The 24,623-nt window shown below is 36.0% G+C and overlaps 2 protein-coding genes across 5 annotated transcripts in view; one reads left to right on the forward strand and one right to left on the reverse strand.

The window, feature by feature from the left end:
* Positions 1 to 12,614, reverse strand: part of LOC129725834 (sodium/potassium-transporting ATPase subunit beta-1-interacting protein) — a 72,598-nt gene extending 59,984 nt beyond the window's left edge. Inside the window, exon 1 of one of the 4 annotated variants that reach the window (XM_055682138.1) lies at positions 11,393 to 12,603. In XM_055682138.1, the coding sequence (XP_055538113.1) occupies positions 11,393 to 11,446 (54 nt within the window). In that variant the 5' untranslated portion in view covers positions 11,447 to 12,603. Of the gene's footprint in view, positions 1 to 11,392 lie in introns of all 4 variants that reach the window. The other 3 variants (XM_055682139.1, XM_055682140.1, XM_055682137.1) reach the window with 3 other exon arrangements.
* Positions 12,615 to 20,640: 8,026 nt separating this feature from the next.
* Positions 20,641 to 23,482, forward strand: LOC129723778 (spermine oxidase-like). The gene is made up of 5 exons (XM_055678196.1): positions 20,641 to 20,702; positions 21,661 to 22,024; positions 22,079 to 22,300; positions 22,351 to 22,570; positions 22,622 to 23,482. The coding sequence occupies exons 2-5, from the start codon at positions 21,852 to 21,854 to the stop codon at positions 23,450 to 23,452; spliced, it is 1,446 nt and encodes a 481-aa protein (XP_055534171.1). The 5' UTR covers positions 20,641 to 20,702; positions 21,661 to 21,851; the 3' UTR covers positions 23,453 to 23,482.
* The last annotated feature ends 1,141 nt before the right edge of the window (positions 23,483 to 24,623 follow it).

Here is a 24,623-nt window from a genome sequence, read left to right on the forward strand (position 1 = left end):
AATTCCGCTTTGCAGTAAAAATTTCAGTTCTTGATCAAAAAAAAATTTTTATATGTGTTTTGAAGGGTTTTATCTAAAAATTATTAGATAAATTAATTTTTTTGTGATGTTTAATGGGCTCTGGGTATCAAAAAACTGAATACAATGCTGAACCAAACCAGGCAAAATATTCAAAAACAACCCCACAAAAATAAAAAAATATATGGAAATATTTCGGAATCGAACAGAATTGAAAAAAGTGCAAAAAAGTGGGTTTGTAGCTTAAAAAAGTCATTTTTTCATAAATCACGTTCGGGCAACCTGAAAACGACCTTTTAGAAAGTCGAGATGTTCTACAAAAATGCTATAAATAATATTATCTTTCAATTTAGGGCTGAGCACCTTGACTTTTTCAACATCGATTTTTTTTGGGACACCCTAATGCATACTTACTTTTGAGCAAAAGTAAGCATGATTGAAACTAGTAAACATCCTCAAATATGAAAGCATTCGAAAATATTACCAATTAGAAAGAAACATAATCTGGGATCTTTGGATAATATACGACCCATCAGTATTTTATCGCTTTATCGAAAAGCTTTGAAAGAATTCTTTAAGCTAAAATGTATTAATGTTTGCAAGCAAATATTTTAATTACGCAACATCATTTTGATATCGACCGGGTCACAGTACTAAAACAGCAATGCTCAAAATTTATGATGATGCTGGCGTTGCTGCGACAGTGGTGGCAAGGTAATCATGATTTTTTCAGATTTCTGGAAAGCATTTGATTCGATTTTCCATAACCAACTGAAAACTTTATATGAACTTTAATTTTGGTGAACCGGCGACCAAACTATTATAATCCTATTTAAAAAAACGCAAACAAGCAGTTTGGTTCAGAAAACGTGGTCAAATTTTCTACCAGTCACATCAGGGGTTCCTCAGGGATTAGTTCTTGACCCTATATTGTTTACTCTTTGCATAAATGATAATATTGGTCTGTTCATGTTTTCGCTGATGATGTCCAAATCTATATTAACTGGAAAAGGGTATGAGTGCTGAGTCCATTTGCAGACTAATAAAGAAAGATTTAAATTCCATCAAAATTTGGGCAGATTCAAACTATTTAAGACTTAATGCTCAGAAATCGCAAGCTTTGATTATTAGTCGCGCCAGTAATGATAAACCTCTAAACCTAAAAATTGAATCTGACATAATCCAATTTGTAGACAGGGCAGCTAGTGTTCGTTTTGTTATTCAAAACGATTTCAAGTGGGATAAATTCATATAGGCTCAGTGTGGAAAGGTTTACGGAACCAAATGATAAGGGAGAGGGGGGCAGTTTCGAACACTTTTTCGATCTTGATGTTTAATATTTTTTTGTTAACTTTTAAAAAAATCTGAATTCATCCTGGCTGTTACTTGGACATCGGAGTATCATATAAGCGTGTTATTAGTGTGCGTTGATGCGATTTCGATTGATTTATTTGAATTTTTCCAAATTGCTTTTTTGTCCGAATGTGCCCCGTGTGTCGGGTAGTTTCGGACAGGCCTAGGGCACATTCGGACAGTGTTGAAAAACTTTTCTAGATTAATGAAAATTTTCTGTTTTTCAACTCTTTCATCCATATAAGCAGAGACTGAGATCAGATGCTTCACCAATCTCGAAACTCATCCTTTTATTTCAAATTTAATTCATAAAATAAAAACCGAGCAAACTGGCTATGAGAAGGAAAGGATACAAGAACTATGCCATTTTCTCGGCAATATTTGTTTAGTTCAAAGTGCAATGGCATTCGTGATTGTCAAACAACAGCAAATTGGTTCACTTACGCTGCTTTCTGGAACCTTATTCAAGTGTTCCAGAACATTGAGAAGCTCTCTGATTTTTCCGTTTTTTAGTTTCTTTGATTTTTCAGATGACAGACCAAGGTACTTTTTTTAATTCCGCAGGTATCAGAAGCGTGTCTCAAAGACATTGTTCCGTTAGAAACTCTTCCTAGCTCATCTTCGTCGATACTTGCTCTATCGGTTTTCCTTTTGTAGTTCCGAACCATTTTTTGGACTGAGAATCAGTCTAAATTGATTTTTGTTAATAACACAGTGCAACAAAAATTGACTTTTTTTCTGCCTTGGTTTCAATATATATTTTTCGTGTATTTTGATGCAAAACCAAATTTCCCCGAGTTTAAACATATTTCAACTTAAGGGGCAACAATGGCGCCATTTTGAATTTTTTAGAAATCGGAAATTTTCGATGCCATTTTGTTTTAAGACCAAATATCGAAATTCTAAGAGTTTGTCCACATATTAGAATCTTCTTACCCATCTTTAAAAAAACAGATCTTAAATCGGACTAAACCTGAGTTTAAAACGGTGATTCTACGAAAACGGTTTTGACATGGTTTTAGTATGCACTAAAGTTGCTTTTTAGTCGGGGGATACGTGCCGCGTAAAAAAAAACGCGTAAATTCCGAAATCCGCGTAAAAAACCGCGTAAATTCCGGAATTCGCGTAAAAAAATCGCGTAAATTCCGGAATCCACGTACAAAAAACCCGCGTTTATTTTGCAATCCGAGTGAAGAGAAACCGAAATCCGCGCAAAAAAAAATACCGCGTAAATTCCAGAATCCGCGTAAAAAAACCGCGTTAATTCCGGAATCCGCGTAAATTCCGGAATTGGCGTAAAAAACCCGCGTGAAAAAAACGCGTAAAAAGCGACCTGGGTGTATTTCACAAAGCAAAATAATATCGTTTATGTCTGAGCATTAATGGTAATGCGTTTATATCTAAAAGTGGTAGTCATATTATGTCTTATATTGAGTAAAAAAGTCTCAGGGTTGGTGTCTGATCCACGTAAAATGTCAGCAACAAGTCAGTTTTGCCCCGATTCCCCTATTATACTAAAATAGGTTCTTCTCGACGTTAGATTAACTTATTTGAAATCTGTTCAATGTAATATCAAGAGTGTAAGCGATACTCGAAGATTCAATAACATGTTTCCCGGCTCGGGAGAGACTGTTAATGTCAGTAGGATCGTAGCGCTAGCCCCGCAATTGTCCTGTACACTTAACAGTTGGCTGCGAAGTCTGTGTATAATAAAACAGAAGGTCGAGTTCCGAATCGGAATGTAGCACCAAGGCTTTGCTTTTATAAGACATAATTTGACAACCACTTTCAGATATTAGCGCATTATCATTAATGCTCAGACATACTCGATATTATTTTGCTTTGTGAAATATACTAAAACCATGTCAAAACCGGTTTCGTAGAATCACCGTTTTGAGCGAAACTGCCCCCCTTTCCCCTACATATTTTCACTAGGACGGTTGTCGGTATCGAATTTTTTAATACCAAATGTCTCAAAAATGCATGAAACGTCGGGATCTGGTGTTATTCCGATGGAACGACTTCCTGGGGATTAGAAATTCCCGAGCTGGGCCAACGGAGAGTTTTCCAGCTGAAAATTTCCTTTAAAACCCAGAAAGTCGATTTTTTCTATTTTTTCTAGATAACACGTTTCATGCATTTTTAAAACATTTGCCATTAAAAAGTTCGATACCGAAAACCAACCCAGTTTAAGTTCGTTATCGAAATGAACATTTCATGAACTTCATCAGTCAAAATAGGGAAACTTGGACCGCTTTGCGCCATAACTTTTCGAAGTCCAATTGAGCAAAACTTTTGTCTGTATGAGAACATTGTTTAAGAATACGAAACCTTTGAACCTTACTGAAGAACGAAATTCAAACGTTAAATTTTCCCATGCAAGTCAAGTCATTGCCACCCTACTATGCATGTGTAATTTTTGATAATTTTGAAGAAAAGTATTAAAACAAGTTTTTTTCTTTAAAAATAGGGCGCAAAAATATAGTTCATCTAGCTAACATTTATTTTTTGTCCCACCCTACATTCGGGATAAAAATTTGGGCATAATACATGTTGTAGAAACATCAGACTGAATTTTATTTCAAACTCTGTACATGTGTAATCGAAAGTTGATATTTAAAGGATCATTTTGAAAGATAACAGTAGGTTCGAATCTTCAAATGTTTTAGTACACGACCACAAAGCATCTGGTTTGGAATATGCCAAGATTGATTACGCTGTAAATAACACTGCTCAACACAGGTGTGGCCTTGAAGCTCAAACTGGAAAAAACGAAAAGATTCTATCTTTTTAACCAATTTTGTAAATTTTGGTGCCCCTGACCACCAACATTTTTTCAAAGACTTAAGTTAGTTTTCTCGTAAACATAATGTTGAAGCGACGGATTCGGTGAGCAATTACTATGCGACACTTTGACGTCAGTTGACTGGCTAGAGGCACCAAATTTCGCAGGAATGGTTAAAAAGACATAATCTTTCCAGGGCAACAGTTATGGGCTTCAGGACATCATTTTTTCGCTTTTATCGACCAGTGTAATCAGTTATTAATTAATTGTAGAACTCAAAAACTCGTATATAAATGAAAAGTGGCCATAGCTCAATTCAATGAAACTGAAAATGCGTAAGACATTGGAAGTAACAACAGTGAAAATATATGAATCTTGACAATCTCCTATTAGGCGCTACAACACATTTAGTAAACAATGTTAGATCGAAAACAATTCAGCAGTTTAATCAAATAGCCTCACTTTAATTCCATTCCATTCCAGGACGACCACTTAAACTTCACCCTCGATTGTAGTGCAGTGAGCGCTTAATAAATAGAAGAATATGTTTTTATGGTGCGTTTAGTCAGTAGTCCAGTTCGCTCCGTTCTCTCCATAACGCAATCACGTCCGCAGGGAATGGGGAAAATATCGGAAGAATACACAATGGAAAAGCATTTTAATTTTATTTTATGCTCACTACTTCCAACATCAAAGACCAGCCCTGAAGCGCAGTGAACCAGTATAAGATCACGCTTTCACCATTTTTTGCACATGTTTTATGCACAAAGAAGGCGTCAAGCGTACAGTTCGTGATCTGGTTCAGTCTCCACATAAGTGGTGTCAGTTGGAAGCGGATGAAAGTGAGAGGTTGATTTTTATAAGTACAGACCAGCTGAAACCCTCGTTAAGTGTTACTAGTGAATTTGGGTCAACAAGCTGAGCAAACTTATTTTGATTGAAATTATTCGAAGATTTTCTTCATTGTCGTCGATCTACTTTTCCCTTGAGCCAGCTCTTGTTAGATGTAATACCGGCGCTACAGCATTATCATGACAGAAAGATTCAAGCGGTCATAGACTCTCCACCTTTGCGCTATCTCCGAAACAACACAGTCGAGTCGGGTAGAAGTGCAGAAATTATGTCCATCCGTTACCGTTCGATATCAATTATCGAGAAATCCCTTCTAAATCTTGGTTCGCACTTGGTGTGATCGGCCGCACTTCTTACCGAGTCAAAACTGGTTCTGCGGGATCTACCGGAAATGCTTTCGGCGAATTAATTTTTCCACATCTTGCTTCACTCGATCCTTTCTGATGGGATTAAACGACCGAAGTCATCACGCGTGGCCGCTTTAAAGGCAAAGTTTTCTCAAGTCTTTAGCGCTTCGCCAAGACGCCAGATGTTTGAAGTGGTGTAAAATGTTAGCTATATCGATATAAGATTTAGTAAATTTCAAGCATACTTCAAAACAGTTGAGGCTATTCACTCTAGACGTCGAGTAGAGAAGAAATGGCGTTACGCTAAGTTGATCAGGAGAGACGCACTGCATGAAGAACAAAGCAAAATACTCGGGAAAACTCACAGGAATTGAAGAAAGAAAGAAAAAACACAAAACGCAAGTAAAAACCAAAGAGAAAAATGCTAATATGGAGATATAAATAAAATGCGAGAAAGACAGTTGATAGAAACGTAGCCTCTATTTACTCACAGCTTACCGGACCAACAGGAGAAACTGGTAAACCGGGCAAACCATAAAAAGAGCTCAGCCTAGACATTGGCAGGATGTAAATAAATATCTTTCTCTTCCTATTATTATTGTTATTCGAAATAACTTCTCCTTCAGTTTCTTTCCCTTTGCTCCGCTTATATCGGTTCTCAACTTGCATTGGGCAATGAACGACCACCGATTATACAGAATTTCATTCAATTGAAACGACATTGAAGCCTGGGAAGTGAAATCACTTTACACGGGTGTGTAATTATTAACTGCTGCTGTAAGTTGCCGAGTTCATGAGAGCTTTTTGGATTCAAATTACGAATTCGAAAAATTTTCTTTAATAATTCAAGTTAATTCAAAAACCAATGACACTCTGATGACGAGTCACATTAATTGATTCCTTGTAATATTTTTTCCGAGAGCTTATCTCTAGCGTGCAGCGGCTAGATGTGACAAGTGATATTACGTGTCCAAAACCGTTATCAGTCACGTCCCCTGGAAAGCATGACACCTTTTAACATAACGCTTATCTGATTCATGAAATTGATGTTGACAGACTGTTTAATATCTCTTCGTAATATTTACAATTGATAAATTCATGTAATCGAAATTGAAAAAGTGAAAATTAGAGGTTAAAGAACCTGTTTCCAAGGGCACTGATAGTGCTTCTTAGAGAAAGTCAAAAGGTAAAATATGTTGATTGACGGTGCATTTCAAACAATGAATTCCAATCGGACCATGCTACGGAAATCTCCCTTACAGTTGAAGGATTGACAGATAGTTCATATACTTGTTCAAATTCAACAACTGTTCAACATACGGTCCTATTGCGAAAACCATCGAACTCAATTGAAATTACGGTTACTACCTGTAAATGACAGCTACAAAAACTTCAATTCAAGCGAATTTCGAATTGACTGGCGCATAAAGGAAGCGTGAACTCATCGTCATTAAATTTGAGTGACTGCCGATATACTAGCGAACCTATACATTAGAGAAATGACAAGACTCTCACCGTTAAGGCAACTGTCAACATCAAAACGGGCGAGCTGAATAAATTTGCATTGCCGTTATCCGTTTTGATGTTGACAGTTGCCTTAACGGTGAGTGTCTTGTCATTTCTCTAATGTATAAGTTTGCTACGATATACCATAGACGTGTTATGTTGGACTATTAGTTCACATAAATCATGGTTTATGGGGAAAAATTACAAAGGGGTGAAAAAACTGAACTCGTAAAAAAGGGTCGTGCTTTACCAATTGCAACACCATTTAATCGATAATTGGCCCGCACAGCGGGCTGAAATGCATCACAAACAAATTACCTGTTACGGAAACAAAACAAATCGATACGAAAACACATACTGTTTACGGGTTCGCACGCAATTAAAATACACAAGAGCTGATAACACACATGTGAGCTTTATGTGACTTTTTTGTTCGTTGGTAAAAAAGGGAACGAGGGGACGTTATCAGTTTTGTGTCCAATACCTATTTGTATTCGAAACGCAAATAATATAACAAAATAAGGCACATACACTATGGAAAATTTGTTCAATGAATATACGCGATACCAAGTTAAAGTGAACATTTTACTTTGGATAGTTTGAAGTAGAGGGATTTTTAAATAAAATTATTCACTCAAAAACTATAGAATCTACAAAGTTTTGGTCAAAGAATAAAATGTGTGGAATTTGTACAATTTTTTTTTGCCTAGATAAAAAAAATAAGTTCAAATAATAACATGAATTTTTCTCGCAAATATTGGTCGATATCAAACCCAATAGAGTGTGGAAATTTTACGTTAAAACTAAAGCTTGAAGTACAAAGCCAGCAACACAAATAGTTCATAACATGAAAACTTAGTGCTAATTCAATGCTCATTTAATGCCATAACGCCGACTCAAAACCTCTCTCTACCATGGTTACTCTAGAGCACCACAGGTTTGGATGCAAAAAGCCATTCGAAATATTTATCAATGCTACCAATGCATAAATATATTCTCAAACAATATAGTGATTGTTCAAGAACATATATATGCATTTTGAGTAGGATTGGTAAATATTTCTAAAAGATTTTTGCATCTGAAGAAAAAACCTAAAAAAAAGCGTCGTCATTTATGAGTGTTCCATGATTATATCAAAATGTTTCTGATCGTTTTTAGAAGGCAATACAGTTCGGACTCGATTATCCGAAGGCACGATTATTCGGTGGCTCGAATATTCGGGGCTCAATCATACAGAGAAACAGATTCGATTATTGTGTTATACATTCGTGACGTTTCGTCGATCCTATCAAGAAATGCCAAATTTGATGCAGTATTTTGCGCTGTATGCTTCGTAGTTGACTCAATGCATGAAGGTGGGTGACACAATAGATTTATCTCATTATGATTAATTTTTTTATGTTTGACAAACATCGACACACAGCCGCTACGTCGACATATTTATCGAGTACATTTTTTTCATCAACAAACTGAATGATCTCTATGAGAAAAAATAACAAATAACGACCGCAAGGTTGAAGTAGAATACATTTACAAGAAAGATAACCCGTCTGCTTGCGTGTCAGTCATTTTTCTAGTAAATAAACAAAGTAAAATTTATAACTTTTACAAATTTGAAAATGTAAATTAACTAGAGAGAGAACATTGACGCTTTAATCATCAGGTTTTCATTTTATCCTGAAAAGGACAATTTGTTGTTCAATTTAGTATCGGATAAGATGCCGATTACATCTTTGCGTTATCACTGACAGGGCGAACAAAGTATTCGTTGTGATAAAGTAAACAGTGAAATGCTGATATAACACTCAAAACTAGATGGCTCACGTGTTGTCAAAATGAGTCGACTTCCCATTAAATGCATTTACTAGTGCACACTATCGCACAGAGACTGCATTACACTAAAGTGCCTCACTGCATCAGCCGCTATCGATGCTGAGATCCGCTGCAACTAGTACGCTATCCATATCCATGGCACAGTTGTGGCCGCTACACGCTGCCATTGGTATCCGCTGTCCCTGCATCAGCTGACCCAGCTGCTATCGTTGCTGGAATCCGCTGCAACCAGTGCGCTATCCATTGCTACGCCATAGCTGTGGCCGCTTTCCGCCATCGCTGGTATCCACTGCACTGTTAACGCTGCTGCTATGGTAGGACGACTGCTGTTTTCGCTGTCTAGAACTATTATGAGCGGCTTTGGCTGAAACAGGCTCTTTTATAGGCCAAATAGCATGTTTAAAATTAAAGCATCGTTGCCACTAAGTTTTGAATAAAATCTGGCAAAACGAAAATAAAAAGTCTGGCAAAAATCTGTCCCTCATTTTTGGATAAAACTCCTGGCAGAATTGATGACCTTTTCTTTTTTTTTGCTCTCGCCGGGTGTAGGTAGGTGAAGGCCAGGCACGGCCCATCCTGTATTAATGACCTTTTTGCGAGACGTTCGGATGAAATCTGGAAAATATCTGGCTCTTTTACAAATATCTGGCAGATTCTGAGGGTTTATCTGTTTGTCTGGCGCGCAAACAGAAGTCTGGCAAAATCCAGATTTATCTGGCACAATGGCAACGCTGATTGCAAGGTTTATGATTCTGTCGACCATGCTTGGGAAGCAATCATATAACGACCAACCAGAGGTCGAATTTTTCGTTTTGACAAGGCTTGACTATTTTCAATAGTACAATAGTGTGAATAATAAAATTACAATCATCTTCTTTTGAGAAGAATCTTAGAAAATTTCTTTTGCTGCAAGAACGAAGGAAACCCATCGAATACTAACCGATTTATTAGCATTTGAAATTGGACATAATTTTCACATTTTTCGGTTTTCGATTTTCATTTCACATCCCTGTGCAGCCAAACTTTTTCAGAGAAGTATTCTACTTCAAAAATGACCAAAAACCACCACCATTACCCGGAAAATTCGTTTATCCTGAGTGATTTTTTTTTTTCAAAACTTTGGATAATCGAGTCCGACCTGTATTTTAAATTGGAGCTATTCATGCACAATCATATTTCCGAAAAAAAATCAAAACGATCAATAAAATCATAATGAAAACCAGGTTTATTGGTTGGAGATGCTGTTTTTGATCATTGTTCTGCTAACTTTTTTCCTAAGCTAGCAAAACAAAATTTTTGAAAATTTAAAAAAAAAATGGAAAATGCGTATGAAAAAGTATTAAAAGGAATGGGATTGATCGTTTTCAAAGGAAAATATACAAGTTATCGACAATTTTGTCAAGTTTCCTACAAAAAATTCAAATTTGAAAAATCTTTGCTGAGCGTCTTAGTAGAATACTATAAAAAATCAGAAAAAAGAATTATAAATGAAATTCAAGTAGAGTTTAATGGAAGCATATAATTCTTTTTTTCTGATTTCTTACAAAAAACTCGTAAACTCCAAAAATTTTACTACTTTAAGATTATAAATGTATGTAGAACTTCCGTTAAATTTTTGTTTATTTAGAGTTGGCTTCGAATTGCAGAAGATATTTCACTGCAAATCCACATAATAACTTCTACGACGTACAGTTTATGAATTATGAAGGTAGCTGAAATGTGAGCAAATCGGAAAAAATTGTTGTTCATTGACTGATGCGGGAAAAATATTAAATTTCTAGAAACATCGTATCGCTTTGCATGAATACAAAATGTCAATGCAAATACCAGTTTTGTATGTCACATTTTACCGTCAGTTTCTTCAATTAGAGATATCACTTTGTGAATTAGAAAATGTTTGTAAAGTTCAGCACAATTTGTGCAGAATTGTTCTGATATATGCCCGTTGAAGGGTTATTATAGTTATTGATTCATTAAAAAAAGAGTGCTTCCTAATGAGGGCTGGATTCCAGGGCGGAACCTGAAAAAAGTGTGTTTTAAAGGACGTTCCGATTTTGTACCTGCTCAATATTTCATTGCGATATCGTTATATTATTCACAAGTCTTTCTGTTTTCCAGAGCCTTCCCCTATTTTTATCAGATCAATATCAGAAAATAATTATTATAAATCTTATACAATATTTAAAAAAATGGCCAATTCGAAATGTACTGGTACTATTTGAAATATGGAAAAGCTCCCTTGAGATCTTTTGAATCGAAAAAGATTTCATAACAAATTTCAAAACTACCTTTTTCAAGTTAATTAAAGAATTTAACAAAGTTTAACAAAAATCTCATAGATAATGCGAATAACATTTATAAGTCAGTGTTTAGAAATTCTTGAACCCTAAAAACGCTCATCATTCAATGTATTTCGAGCAAAAAAAAGTTTAAACACTTTGGCCTATTTGAAAAAAGTGTCCAGATTCTGTTAAGAATTATAGTAAGTGAACTAAGTTTACCAAATTTTTGTAACATCTGAATTTAGTTTACGTGATCTTGCTGAGTTTCTCTGAATGAGAATTTTCAAATCCTCATTTTCCAAAAACGGCATCCGCAACGAAAAATCACATTCTTTAATTTTGCATGAAGTTTTCTCGACTCGAATGATTTCCAGGAAGCAGTTTAGTTTCTAGGGGGTTTTGAACTTAATACTCACCAACTGCAAGAAGCATATTGACAACAAAAATTGTCGTCTCGAGCAGGATCCCATGTCATAGTTGTTTTACCATCAGAGCGCAGCAGCCGAATTCTTCGACACAAGCGTCGCTTCGTCACTTTAGGTTGTTGCGTATTCCGACAATCCGACTAGGAGGAACCTCGTCTTGAGATATGGCGCCGTCGCTGGGTTTCGCTAAATTTCACACGACACACGGTACCCACGAAGAGTATGAAAATATTTACGCTCAATGACCTTTACGGTCGGTCTTCTGCTTGGCTTCTTGCGACTACTTAGATCTTCCTCTTTGCCATGAATCACTCGATTTATGTGCAACTCTTTTTCCACTTCGCCGCGCCAGCACTCGCGAACAAAACACGTAGAAGTAGATCACCGAATGATACTCATTTCTCGCTTTAAACGCATACCTACTACACGTAGCGGTGATCAACTTTCTTGCTTGCTTTTTAGTTGCATATTACTCACATTCACAGATGGTGCACTTTTTTTCTAGCTACTTTTGGCAAACAGTAAACCCGCACACATACACAGCCGTTTTTTCTTCTTGCTGATGTCGTTCCTCCTCATTCGCCATAGGCTTTGCAGCTTAAGTTACTGCTGTTGTAGTGCAAACTGGGAAACACGCTCAACAAAGGTGACTTAATTTACCTTACCTTTCTCGTTGATTCATCCGACCACTACACGAAGCTTTAGCATTAAACGCAATCTACTCATACGGCCACAATTGTGGTTTTATTATGTAAACTCGTAGGTCAATCGACACCAACTGCTTTTCATCGTAGTAACCACTTAGTAACTTAGTGTATCTCACTAAATAATTCAAACCGATAACCTCTCTCCAATGCAACTCCAAAACGAGATCTTAAGAACTGCACCACAAACTTTACGTAAAAAAACTGCACTGCCAATAACGGCACTGCAGTCTGTCTTCAGCAGAAGCCGTTAACGATAGGCCTCTAATAGGCGACGAGCTGCGGTGAGAGATGAAGGAACAAGGCGACTCAAGATCAGCACATGAACCGGTGCGCGGGGGGGTTCGCAATGTTACTGTTGTGAAATGAGGCACACACGAACCAACCGAGGAAGAAACTCTAGTTACGCCAAACCGACTCTGTCGGGCTATGTAAGCTGACTGACTGATTCTGTCTGATTGAATGGAACGGAACGAACCAACGGACGATTCCTCGTGTGCGCGTGTACTGCCTTTGCGTTTATGTTTTGCTCACCATTCATTAGTGCTTTTTGAGTTGAGATGGTCAATATCTACGAAAATTACAAAATTTGATTCTTCTCTAAGCTAAATATTGTTTAAACAGTTTGTATTCGATTTTCAAAATATTTTATAAATATTTTTCAGATTCGTGTTAAAGCAAAAAATAAAAATTTGGTTGAAAAATATCGTTTATTTACAATTTTTGTTCAGAAATGACGTTAGAAATCATATAAATTGATAAGTTTTCCAAATTACATCGAATGTGTAGTGGAACAGAAATAGACATTAGAAAATTAACTTTTGTTATTACTTAACTGTAGTTTGACATGATATTCCTCTTATGCTAAAAATATTATATTAAATTTTTTTCTGATACATACTTTTAAAAGAATGTAACTTCAAATCCTAACCACGATAATTACCGGCAAGTAATCGATTTACCACAATTGACATTAAAATGTGAAGAAAAACATAGCCCTATGTAATTTTTTTTTAACGACGTTCAAAAGAGGTTAATGGAGTAATGTTGACCTGGATACTTTATGCTTCTATTGGGCATCCCTCGACCACTTAAGCTACAGTAGTATGGGTTACGGTACTGGTGGTTTGATGTGGAAATTGAGCAAAACAGAGAGCAAGAAACCACTTGTTGATCAGAGTGCTCGAGTACCGGTTATTTTCAAACCATGAGCAGTGCTATTTTTACTAAAGAGAACATTTACCGTAGGTTCTCACATTCGCTTAGTATTAGCGAACCTATACATTAGAGAAATGACTAGACACTCACCGTTAAGGAAACTGTCAACATCAAAACGGGCGAGCTGTATAAATTTGCATTGCCGTTATCCGTTTTGATGTTGACAGTTGCCTTAACGGTGAGTGTCTTGTCATTTCTCTAATGTATAGGTTCGCTACTTAGTATACAGTGCACAACCACATCGCCAACTCAACACTGAAGTTGACGTGAGTGGGAACACTATTTCACTTATTTCATAATTTTAAGTCATCAGTTTACAACTCGAATTAAATTTTTTATATGACCATTTATACTCTAATTTTTCTTATCTGTTCTCCAAAATGTAACAGCGTATTAGTTTTATTATTCATCTCATTGAGCCGACGTTCACGAAGAATGTATGGATTAAACACCAGATTTCTACGAAATTATTGAAGAAATAAACAAAATACGCTTACTTACTGTTATAGATTTGACCAACAATGAAAATATAGTAAACTTGGCGAATTTAATTCGATATTTGGTAAATTAGTCCATTTTTAATCATTACTTAAATCACTATTCAAAAATTCACGCTCTCATTAATCTAATATTCATCCTACTGTTTATGTTTGTCGCAAATAAAAGTAGCTGCATAACACCGTGGTAGGTTACCTAGGTTACCGATGTTGTAATTAACCACACCACTGCAGTACTGCCGAATTTACTATTGCTTGTTTGCAGTACAAAAACAATGAATTTTAAATTTGATTCTCAGGTTTTATATATTGAATATTGTTTAGAAATTACTATTAGAAAAGGATAGCAAAAATTATTCATAGATGCTATATGTAGCGTCATATAGATCATTGCACACGAAAAATAACCTCACTTTTTTGACACTTCCCACGGGTTTGTTTACTTTCACTTGCTATATGATCGGAGTGAAAATGAATGATACGAGTACGAAAAAGATGGGAAAACTCTCCGCCAATGCGAATTCGTTACTGTGATCTTTTGGTTTATTGTTGGAAACGCAATTTTTAACAAGAAACTTCCGATTTTTTATTCGAACCAAAAAAATTTCTATGTAAACAAACTCGCGATAACTGTCAAATCTCTTTATTCTTCTTTTTTTGTGACGTCACTGTGCAATGATCAATAGCATTTCAATTTGTGTCAACATTTTTTGTTGATAAAAACAAATTTGACAACCTTTGATCACACTGGTCGACAATAACGAAAACAGAATATTGCTCTAAGACTCAAAATAGTTGCCCTAAAAAGATAATATTTTTTTCACCAGTCCAGTGAATTGGGTCGAGACCATCTACATATTACAAATTTAATATTTTTTTCCGATGATGAAAATTAAAAATGACTGAATGTGTACGTATAAACTAATAACATACAACAAGTTGAAATTGCGATAAATGCCAAAAGTCTTTTTCAAATACAATCCCATTTTCTCGACGAAAGTATATCGCTTCTAGTAAATTTTTCATGCGCTTTCAGAGAAATTAGGTTTCAGATATTATTCGGATAGTTTTTAATATTCGAGAAACACAAAAAATTAAATTCATTCTGCTTTTTAATCATATGTCTGTTCGAATGTTCCTCTGCTTTGATAATGTTACAAAATATATGAAAATTTTCGAGGAAAATGTATCAATCACATTATGTTATAATTTTCCAACATATACATTTACAGCTTTTAGTAATTATCGCTCCCATCTTGATGGGGACTTTTGTGAGACAATATTAATGGAACGTTAGATTGAGTGAATATGTGATATTGAACTAATGTTTTCTTTGTTACTTGATTGAAAAAGGATAATTACTTTGATTCATGTGACAATGTTCATAAGATATATATATATATATATATATATATATATATATATATATATATATATATATATATATAAATAAATAAATATATATATATATATATATATATATATATATATATATATATATATATATATATATATATATATATATATATATATATATATATATATAATTTTTTTTTTTTTTAAAAAGATCACATATTCTTTTCAAACAAAATTAGACACATATGTTCATACAAAAGTCTCGGTGACCAAACAGTAACATTTGCCGGTCAAAGCCCGATGCTTACTTTTCCTAATATTTGCTCAAACCAGAAGAGATGATTACCAAAACCATTGTGACAATGCTAATAATTAATAAGTTTTTTTTTAAAGTCACATATTCTTTCAAACAAAACTTTTGATGTATTTTTTCTCACGAAAGTCACAGTGACTAACTGGGAAAACTATTGCTACTAAATGTCACCATGAATTTATAAAAAAATTCAACTGTAACTCTTAACGATTTGGTGACTATTCTATGATAAAGTGTCTTTTGTTTTTCAAATTAACACCGTGATGAATACTACAAGGTATACAGCCCTAGGGTTGAATAAGATGGTGACGTAGGACTAAACACAAGGTTGAAGTAGAATACTTTTACAAGAAAGATAACCCGGCTGCTTGCGTGTCAGTCATTTTTTCTAGTAAATAAACGTTGACTAATCAGATCAATCGAATTTTGCGCTTCAACAAGGATTGACCATTTTCAATAATATAGTAAGTTACTTGTCATGGTTGGGGCTTGACAATTTTTAAATTTTGAGATGCAGTTTTTTCGGATGTCGTGCTTATTACTGAAGGAAAAGATAATTCAGTACGTTTTGAGACACGGAGATGAAGTAAAATTTATAACTTTTACAAATTTAAAAATGTGAATTATCTCATTAGAAAATATTAACTCTTCAATCAAGTTTTTATTTCATCCTGAAAAGGACAATTTGTTGTTCATTTTAGTATCGGATAAGATGCCGATCACATCTTAGCGTTATCACTGACAGTGCGAATAAAGTATTCCTTGTGATAAAATAAACAGCGAAAAGCTGATTTAACACTCAAAACTACACGGCTCACGTGAGTCAACTTTTCATTGAATGCATTTACTAGTGCCCACTATCGCACAGAGACTGCATTTCACTTAAGTGCCTCACTGCATCAGCCGCTATCGATGCTGAGATCCGCTGCAACTAGTTCGCTATCCATAGCCATGCCACAGTTGTGGCCGCTATACGCTGCCATTGGTATCCACTGTCCCTGCATCAGCTGGCCCAGCTGTTATCGTTGCTGGAATCCGCTGCAACCAGCGCGCTATCCATTGCTACGCCACAGCTGTGGCCGCTTTCCGCCATCGCTGGTATCCACTGCACTGCTAGTGCTGCTGCTAAAGAAGGACGACTGCTGTTGTCGCTGTCTAGAACTATTATGAGCGGCTTCGGCTGAAGCAGGCTCTTATATAGGCCAAATAGCATGTTTTAAATTGCAAGGTATATGATTCTGTCGACCGTGATTGGGAAGCAATCATATAACGACCAATCAGAGGTCGAATTTTTCGTTTTGACAAGGCTTGACTGTTTTCAATAGTGCAATAGTGTGAATAATAAAATTACAATTATCTTCTTTTGTGAAGAATCTTAGAAGATCCATCGAATACTAACCGATTTGTTAGCATTTGAAATTGGACATATTTTTCACTTATTTCGGTTTTAGATTTTTATTTCACATCCCTATGTAGCCGAACTTCCTGAGAGAAGTATTCTACTTCAAAAATTGCTTTGCCCGCCATTACCGATTTTTTTTCGCGTACCCCTTGAAGGCTTTCTCGTACCCCAGATTGAGAAACGCCGTTCTAGATGGTCAACGTGATGCGAGAATTCTCCGAAGTCAAAGGTGGGCGCAACTTCCTACTATAACGCGCCGTTGATTTTTTCTGTTTGTATCGTTGTCGACGGTACATCAATCTGACCACGAGGTGGGAGGTTACAGCTATAATGAACAATATTATTAAACATTATTGGATCGATCGGACAAACAATGGAATCAACATGAAATGGCTGCATAAATTGATTTCCAGGGGAGGCTGAAAATAAAAATACGTACAGTCGCTGAGCAAACACATTGATTCTGTCAGCAGACTCTGTATATTTTGTAACAAAAAATCCCCTAACTACAGTGTTTAGTCCTACGTCACCATCTTATTCAACCCTAGGGCTGTATACCTTGTAGTATTCATCACGGTGTTAATTTGAAAAACAAAAGACACTTTATCATAGAATAGTCACCAAATCGTTAAGAGTTACAGTTGAATTTTTTTATAAATTCATGGTGACATTTAGTAGCAATAGTTTTCCCAGTTAGTCACTGTGACTTTCGTGAGAAAAAATACATCAAAAGTTTTGTTTGAAAGAATATGTGACTTAAAAAAAAAACTTATTAGTTATTAGCATTGTCACAATGGTTTTGGTAATCATCTCTTCTGGTTTGAGCAAATATTAGAAAAAGTAAGCATCGGGCTTTGACCGGCAAATGTTACTGTTTGGTCACCGAGACTTTTGTATGAACATATGTGTCTAATTTTGTTTGAAAAGAATATGTGATCTTTTTAAAAAAAAAAAAAAATAATATATATATATATATATATATATATATATATATATATATATATATATATATATATATATATATATATATATATATATATATTTATATATATATATTATATATATATATATATATATATATATATATATATATATATATATATATATATATATATATATATATATATATATATATATATATATATATATATATATATTATTTTTTTTTTTTTAAAAAGATCACATATTCTTTTCAAACAAAATTAGACACATATGTTCATACAAAAGTCTCGGTGACCAAACAGTAACATTTGCCGCCCGATGCTTACTTTTCCTAATATTTGCTCAAACCAGAAGAGATGATTACCAAAACCATTGTGACAATGCTAATAACTAATAAGTTTTTTTTTTAAAGTCACATATTCTTTCAAACAAAACTTTTGATGTATTTTTTCTCACGAAAGTCACAGTGACTAACTGGGAAAACTATTGCTACTAAATGTCACCATGAATTTATAAAAAAATTCAACTGTAACTCTTAACGATTTGGTGACTATTCTATGATAAAGTGTCTTTTGTTTTTCAAATTAACACCGTGATGAATACTACAAGGTATACAGCCCTAGGGTTGAATAAGATGGTGACGTAGGACTAAACACTGTAATTAGGGGATTTTTTGTTACAAAATATACAGAGTCTGCTGACAGAATCAATGTGTTTGCTCAGCGACTGTACGTATTTTTATTTTCAGCCTCCCCTGGAAATCAATTTATGCAGCCATTTCATGTTGATTCCATTGTTTGTCCGATCGATCCAATAATGTTTAATAATATTGTTCATTATAGCTGTAACCTCCCACCTCGTGGTCAGATTGATGTACCGTCGACAACGATACAAACAGAAAAAATCAACGGCGCGTTATAGTAGGAAGTTGCGCCCACCTTGGACTTCGGAGAATTCTCGCATCACGTTGACCATCTAGAACGGCGTTTCTCAATCTGGGGTACGAGAAAGCCTTCAAGGGGTACGCGAAAGCCTTCAAGGGGTACGCGAAAAAAAATCGGTAATGGCGGGCAAAGCAATTTTTGAAGTAGAATACTTCTCTCAGGAAGTTCGGCTACATAGGGATGTGAAATAAAAATCTAAAACCGAAATAAGTGAAAAATATGTCCAATTTCAAATGCTAACAAATCGGTTAGTATTCGATGGATCTTCTAAGATTCTTCACAAAAGAAGATAATTGTAATTTTATTATTCACACTATTGCACTATTGAAAACAGTCAAGCCTTGTCAAAACGAAAAATTCGACCTCTGATTGGTCGTTATATGATTGCTTCCCAATCACGGTCGACAGAATCATATACCTTGCAATTTAAAACATGCTATTTGGCCTATATAAGAGCCTGCTTCAGCCGAAGCCGCTCATAATAGTTCTAGACAGCGACAACAGCAGTCGTCCTCCCTTAGCAGCAGCACTAGCAGTGCAGTGGATACCAGCGATGGCGGAAAGCGGCCACAGCTGTGGCGTAGCAATGGATAGCGCGCTGGTTGCAGCGGATTCCAGCAACGATAACAGCTGGGCCAGCTGATGCAGGGACAGTGGATACCAATGGCAGCGTATAGCGGCCACAACTGTGGCATGGCTATGGATAGCGAACTAGTTGCAGCGGATCTCAGCATCGATAGCGGCTGATGCAGTGAGGCACTTAAGTGAAATGCAGTCTCTGTGCGATAGTGGGCACTAGTAAATGCATTCAATGAAAAGTTGACTCACGTGAGCCGTGTAGTTTTGAGTGTTAAATCAGCTTTTCGCTGTTTATTTTATCACAAGGAATACTTTATTCGCACTGTCAGTGATAACGCTAAGATGTGATCGGCATCTTATCCGATACTAAAATGAACAACAAATTGTCCTTTTCAGGATGAAATAAAAACTTGATTGAAGAGTTAATATTTTCTAATGAGATAATTCACATTTTTAAATTTGTAAAAGTTATAAATTTTACTTCATCTCCGTGTCTCAAAACGTACTGAATTATCTTTTCCTTCAGTAATAAGCACGACATCCGAAAAAACTGCATCTCAAAATTTAAAAATTGTCAAGCCCCAACCATGACAAGTAACTTACTATATTATTGAAAATGGTCAATCCTTGTTGAAGCGCAAAATTCGATTGATCTGATTAGTCAACGTTTATTTACTAGAAAAAATGACTGACACGCAAGCAGCCGGGTTATCTTTCTTGTAAAAGTATTCTACTTCAACCTTGCCGTCGTGCTCTTGAAACATGACTGTAGCAATCAAACAAACCATAGTTCAATTTGAAACCTGAACTAGACTACCACAACATAATTTACCACTACTCCCTGCCATTCTGCGAGAATATTCCAACCCAGGGGGTACAATTGATTTGGAAAATATCGTCAAGGAGTACGCGGACAAAAAAAAGGTTGAGAACCGCAACTCTGAATAGTTATATAAACAACAATGAGAACAAATTTGCTGTTTATTGTCATTTATATTTTACAAGCAAGTTTTCATTCTCTAGACCGTAGGGGAATTGTGTGTACAATGAACAGAGGTGGTAAAATGGACACCTGCTTAAATCTTGACTATTACGTTGAAAACATGGTACAAACTACATTCGCACCTTATCTTAGAAGCACTAGAAGCTGTTTGAGACAAACTATGCGACATGAAACAGTCAAACAACGAAAATAATAAACAAAAACAAAAGACACGTGCACATTCGTGGTGGTGATGTTAATTTTGGCTCAAAAGAAATAACCTTTTTTAGTGAAAAACAGTTTTTTTGTTAAAACCCTTACAAATATCAGTACTTAGACAATCAACCAGCAGCAATCAATAAAGGTTAGTAATTGTTTGAATGATTTTTTCGATATATTCAAGTATTTTCAATAACACGTACTGTGCGGGTAAAATAGAATAAAATATTTCTTAGTGGCGATAGAAAAATTGTGCAAATTTCATTTCAAAATTCTAGATGCTTTGTGTTTGTATCAAAAAATAACGCAAAACTAAACCTGGACCGATGACCAGATGGCCGCGGTTAAGCGTGCCGTTGAATGCGGAACGTCCGTAAAACAAGCTTAAACAACTGTGTCACGTGTTATGGAATAAAGTTTTATTACCAGTAAATTGATAATTATTTTGCACGCTCAAGGTGTTCATATTAACACCTCCCTATGTTCATTTTACCCACACGTGTCCATTTTACCCCTGAAAAACTCTTTTTAAAAACACTCAAGAAAATTTCGAAAAATATCAGATTTGAGGGCTTCTGCTTATATATTGTGTTAACCATTAGTGACTCAGTTAATGTGCGCGATCGACTCATGGTTTTAATATTTAATTAAGGAGAAAACTGAGACAGAGCTTAGGGTGTCCATTTTATCACCCCTTTCCTTGTATCAATAAAGTACAGTCTAGAAAATGTAGTTCAAATTTAATTCGAGTATACAATTATTTGAGTACTAGACATAAATTTAATAAACAACCAAATTGCGTCATTCCTCCAACGAATCATGCGTGGGTCTGACGACACTCATGTGATTTTAGTTTCAAAATGTACCTATTAATTTTTATGTTCTACTCGTTTGTCATAATAAAACAAAATTTTTAAAAGCTCTAGAGAATTTGCTCAATAAAAATATATTTAAATTGAATTCATAACTCCATCAGTTCGACGGATGGTTGATCAATCAACAGAGCTCAATTGGTTTTCTTAAACTCATTTAGTTCCTTCTGAAATAAAACCATTATAGAACCAATCGTTCTACCGAAAGTAGATTATTGACAGCTTTTTCAGTGATCACAACAAGCAAACGAAAATTGATGTATATACAAATACCTGCTAAAACGCCGTCTATAAACACAATCTTCACAAAGTCGCACCTGTACCTACCACGCCACGCAAATTCGAAATTTTCCGATCAGTAAACCGCTGACACTGAACGCGTGAAGCTCGTACATCAAGCTGTTTATAATTCGACTGACACGATGGTACCGAAAATATTAATTATCGGTGCGGGGGCTGCCGGCATCGCCGCTGCTACACGTTTGTATGAAAGTGGTTTTCGAAATTTAACCATTCTAGAGGCAGAAAATCGAATCGGCGGAAGAATCCATACCATTCCGTACGGAAACAACGTTTTGGACTGTGGAGCGCAATGGTAATATAAGCTGAAATTTGAAATTTAACGCATCTTAAATTAGTAACATTGCAGGGTACATTCCAACAAAGATAATTTCGTATACGACATGGCAGCTCAGTATAATTTACTTGAGATTAACTCCCATCGTGAGAATGGATTGTGCATAAAATCCAACGGCGAAGAGGTCCCCTTATATGTGTCCGATCGAATCATGGACTTGCTAACAAATTGTACGGCGGATGTTAAAAAACTAAGAGCGTACGAAAAATCTTTAGGAGATTATTATATGGAATGGTACTTGCTTGCACATGCAGATATAATCATAATCTAATCAGGTAGAACAGCTTTCAGGAAGCGCTGCAAAGTGGTAAATTTGGGGATACTGATACTCAAACGTGTTATCAGGTGTTCGATTTTTTCCGCAAATATCACACAACATACAATGCAGTAGATAGCCTCTTCGAGCTGTCCGCTCCCGGACTGCTGGAATTCACTGACAATCAAGATGAGTACCTTATCAATTGGAAGATAAGAGGATTTAAAACAATACTCGACATTTTGATGGTACGTTCCGTTCACTAATAAAATTACAGACATAATTAAATCAATTTCCAGAAAAATCTCCCGGAGCAAAACGCAACTCCAATTCCGTTAGCGGATTTCACAGTCTTCAACAAACGTGTTTCCAATATCGATTATGGAACTAATCCTGACTATCCCGTACTCGTCACGTGTTCAGATGGCAGCAGCTATTTGGCTGATCACGTTATAATAACAGTTTCCTTAGGAGTTTTGAAAGAAATACACAGTACGCTCTTTAGTCCCACACTACCCGCACTTAAAACAAATGCTATAGAGGGCCTCTACATAGGCACCATTGATAAAATGGTACTAGAATTTGATGCTCCTTTCTGGCCTGAAGGTTGGCGAGGATTTGGTATTCTATGGAATCAACAAGATTTAGATGAGCTTCGTCAAACAGACAAACAGTGGCTGGAAAGTATTTGCAGCTTTTTCGTACCCGAGCACCAGCCAAATATTTTAGTAGGTTGGATTTATGGCAAAGATGCCAGAACAATGGAATTACTTCCCGAGGAAAAAGTCATTGAAGGTTTACACTTCATTCTGCGCAAATTTTTAACAAAATACTCTGTACCGAATCCCAAATCGTTCAAACGTACTAATTGGTACTCTAATAAAAACTTTCGAGGAGCTTACACCAGCCGGTCAATTGTTTCGGACATTTTGGATTGCAAGGCGGCTGACTTGGCGATGCCATTGTTCAACGCCAACGGTAAACCCGTGGTTCAATTTGCCGGTGAAGCAACACACCCGGAGTATTACTCAACCGTACAGGGTGCCATCGGAAGTGGATGGAGAGAAGCAGATAGACTTGTAGATTTGTACAAAAACAAACAATTGACAATCCAGTACAGTAAACTTTAAGTCCTTGATTATGGAGTATAGTAAAAATGATAGCGGTACTATAACAGAAACTGCAAAGTACACGAACCGAAAAATCCCAACAGCTACTTTCCGAATTTTTTCTGGAGTAAAACCAAGACAAAATAATGATTTCCATGTTTGAAAATATCCCCTTAAATTAAAAAAAAAATACACACGACACGACTATATTTGTCAGTAGAATTACGGTTTCCTTAAGCTTACCTTACCGAGTAGTCACAAGCCTCGGTGTGGCTTTTAATGCATGTTAGACTTGTTTCCACTCCAGCGGTTTCAACTTGATCGATTCATCTTGCCTATACTGTGCACCTCGCTGTTCCGTTCTTGAAGGAGGGGTTTCCATAACCGAAGATCTTTACCGGCATATTGTCCATGTGCATCCTTACGACATGTCCAGCTCACCGCAACTTGCCAATTTTGGCAATGTGAACGTTAGTTGGCTCCCAAAGCTCCTGCAATTCTTAATTCATTTGCCTTCTTCGCATTCCGTAGTCCGTTTGCACTCTACCGAAGACGGTACGCAATATGTTTCGTTCGAAGACTGCGCGTTGGTCCTCCACGAGCAAATTTCGGATTTCGTAACCGTACAGGACTACCGGTCTAATCAGTATCTTCTAGATCAGCGGTTCTCAACCTTTTTTTTGTCCACGAACCCCTTGACAATATTTTCCAAATCAATTGTACCCCCTGGGTTGGAATGTTCTCGCAGAATGGGAGGGAGTAGTGGTAAATTATGTTGTGGTAGTCTAGTTCAGGTTTCAAATTGAACTATGGTTTGTTTGATTGCTACAGTCATGTTTCAAGAGCAAATTTGAACAACAAATGGAGTATTCTAAAAAAAAATTGCTTTGCCCGCCATTACCGATTTTTTTTCGCGTACCCCTTGAAGGCTTTCGCGTACCCCTAGGGGTACGCGTACCCCAGATTGAGAACCGCTGATTTAGAGAAAAGTTTACGAAATCTTATGCGCGTAACAATCACTGCTTCAGATACAAGGTTAAAAATTAACATTAGAACATTCTATGTTAAATCTAAGCAATTCTCGTTGAAACCACGCGAGTTTTGAAGTTGCTCAAGGTCTTTAACCCCTTGATGTTGAGAAATGTTGATTCTTTGGCAATTCTTAATATTTTTATCAATCTACATTGTTTAA

The sequence above is a fragment of the Wyeomyia smithii genome, chromosome 2 (genome assembly GCF_029784165.1).
Source record: "Wyeomyia smithii strain HCP4-BCI-WySm-NY-G18 chromosome 2, ASM2978416v1, whole genome shotgun sequence".
NCBI classification, from domain to species: Eukaryota; Metazoa; Arthropoda; class Insecta; order Diptera; family Culicidae; genus Wyeomyia; species Wyeomyia smithii.

What these genes read in the sequence shown, in the direction of transcription:
- LOC129723778 (XM_055678196.1), top strand. Translation starts at nt 21,852, where the DNA reads ATGGTACCGAAAATATTAATTATCGGTGCGGGGGCTGCCGGCATCGCC. An exon ending in TTGGACTGTGGAGCGCAATG is followed by an intron (nt 22,025 to 22,078) that starts GTAATATAAGCT and finishes GTAACATTGCAG; the next exon opens with GGTACATTCCAACAAAGATA. An exon ending in GGAGATTATTATATGGAATG is followed by an intron (nt 22,301 to 22,350) that starts GTACTTGCTTGC and finishes CAGGTAGAACAG; the next exon opens with CTTTCAGGAAGCGCTGCAAA.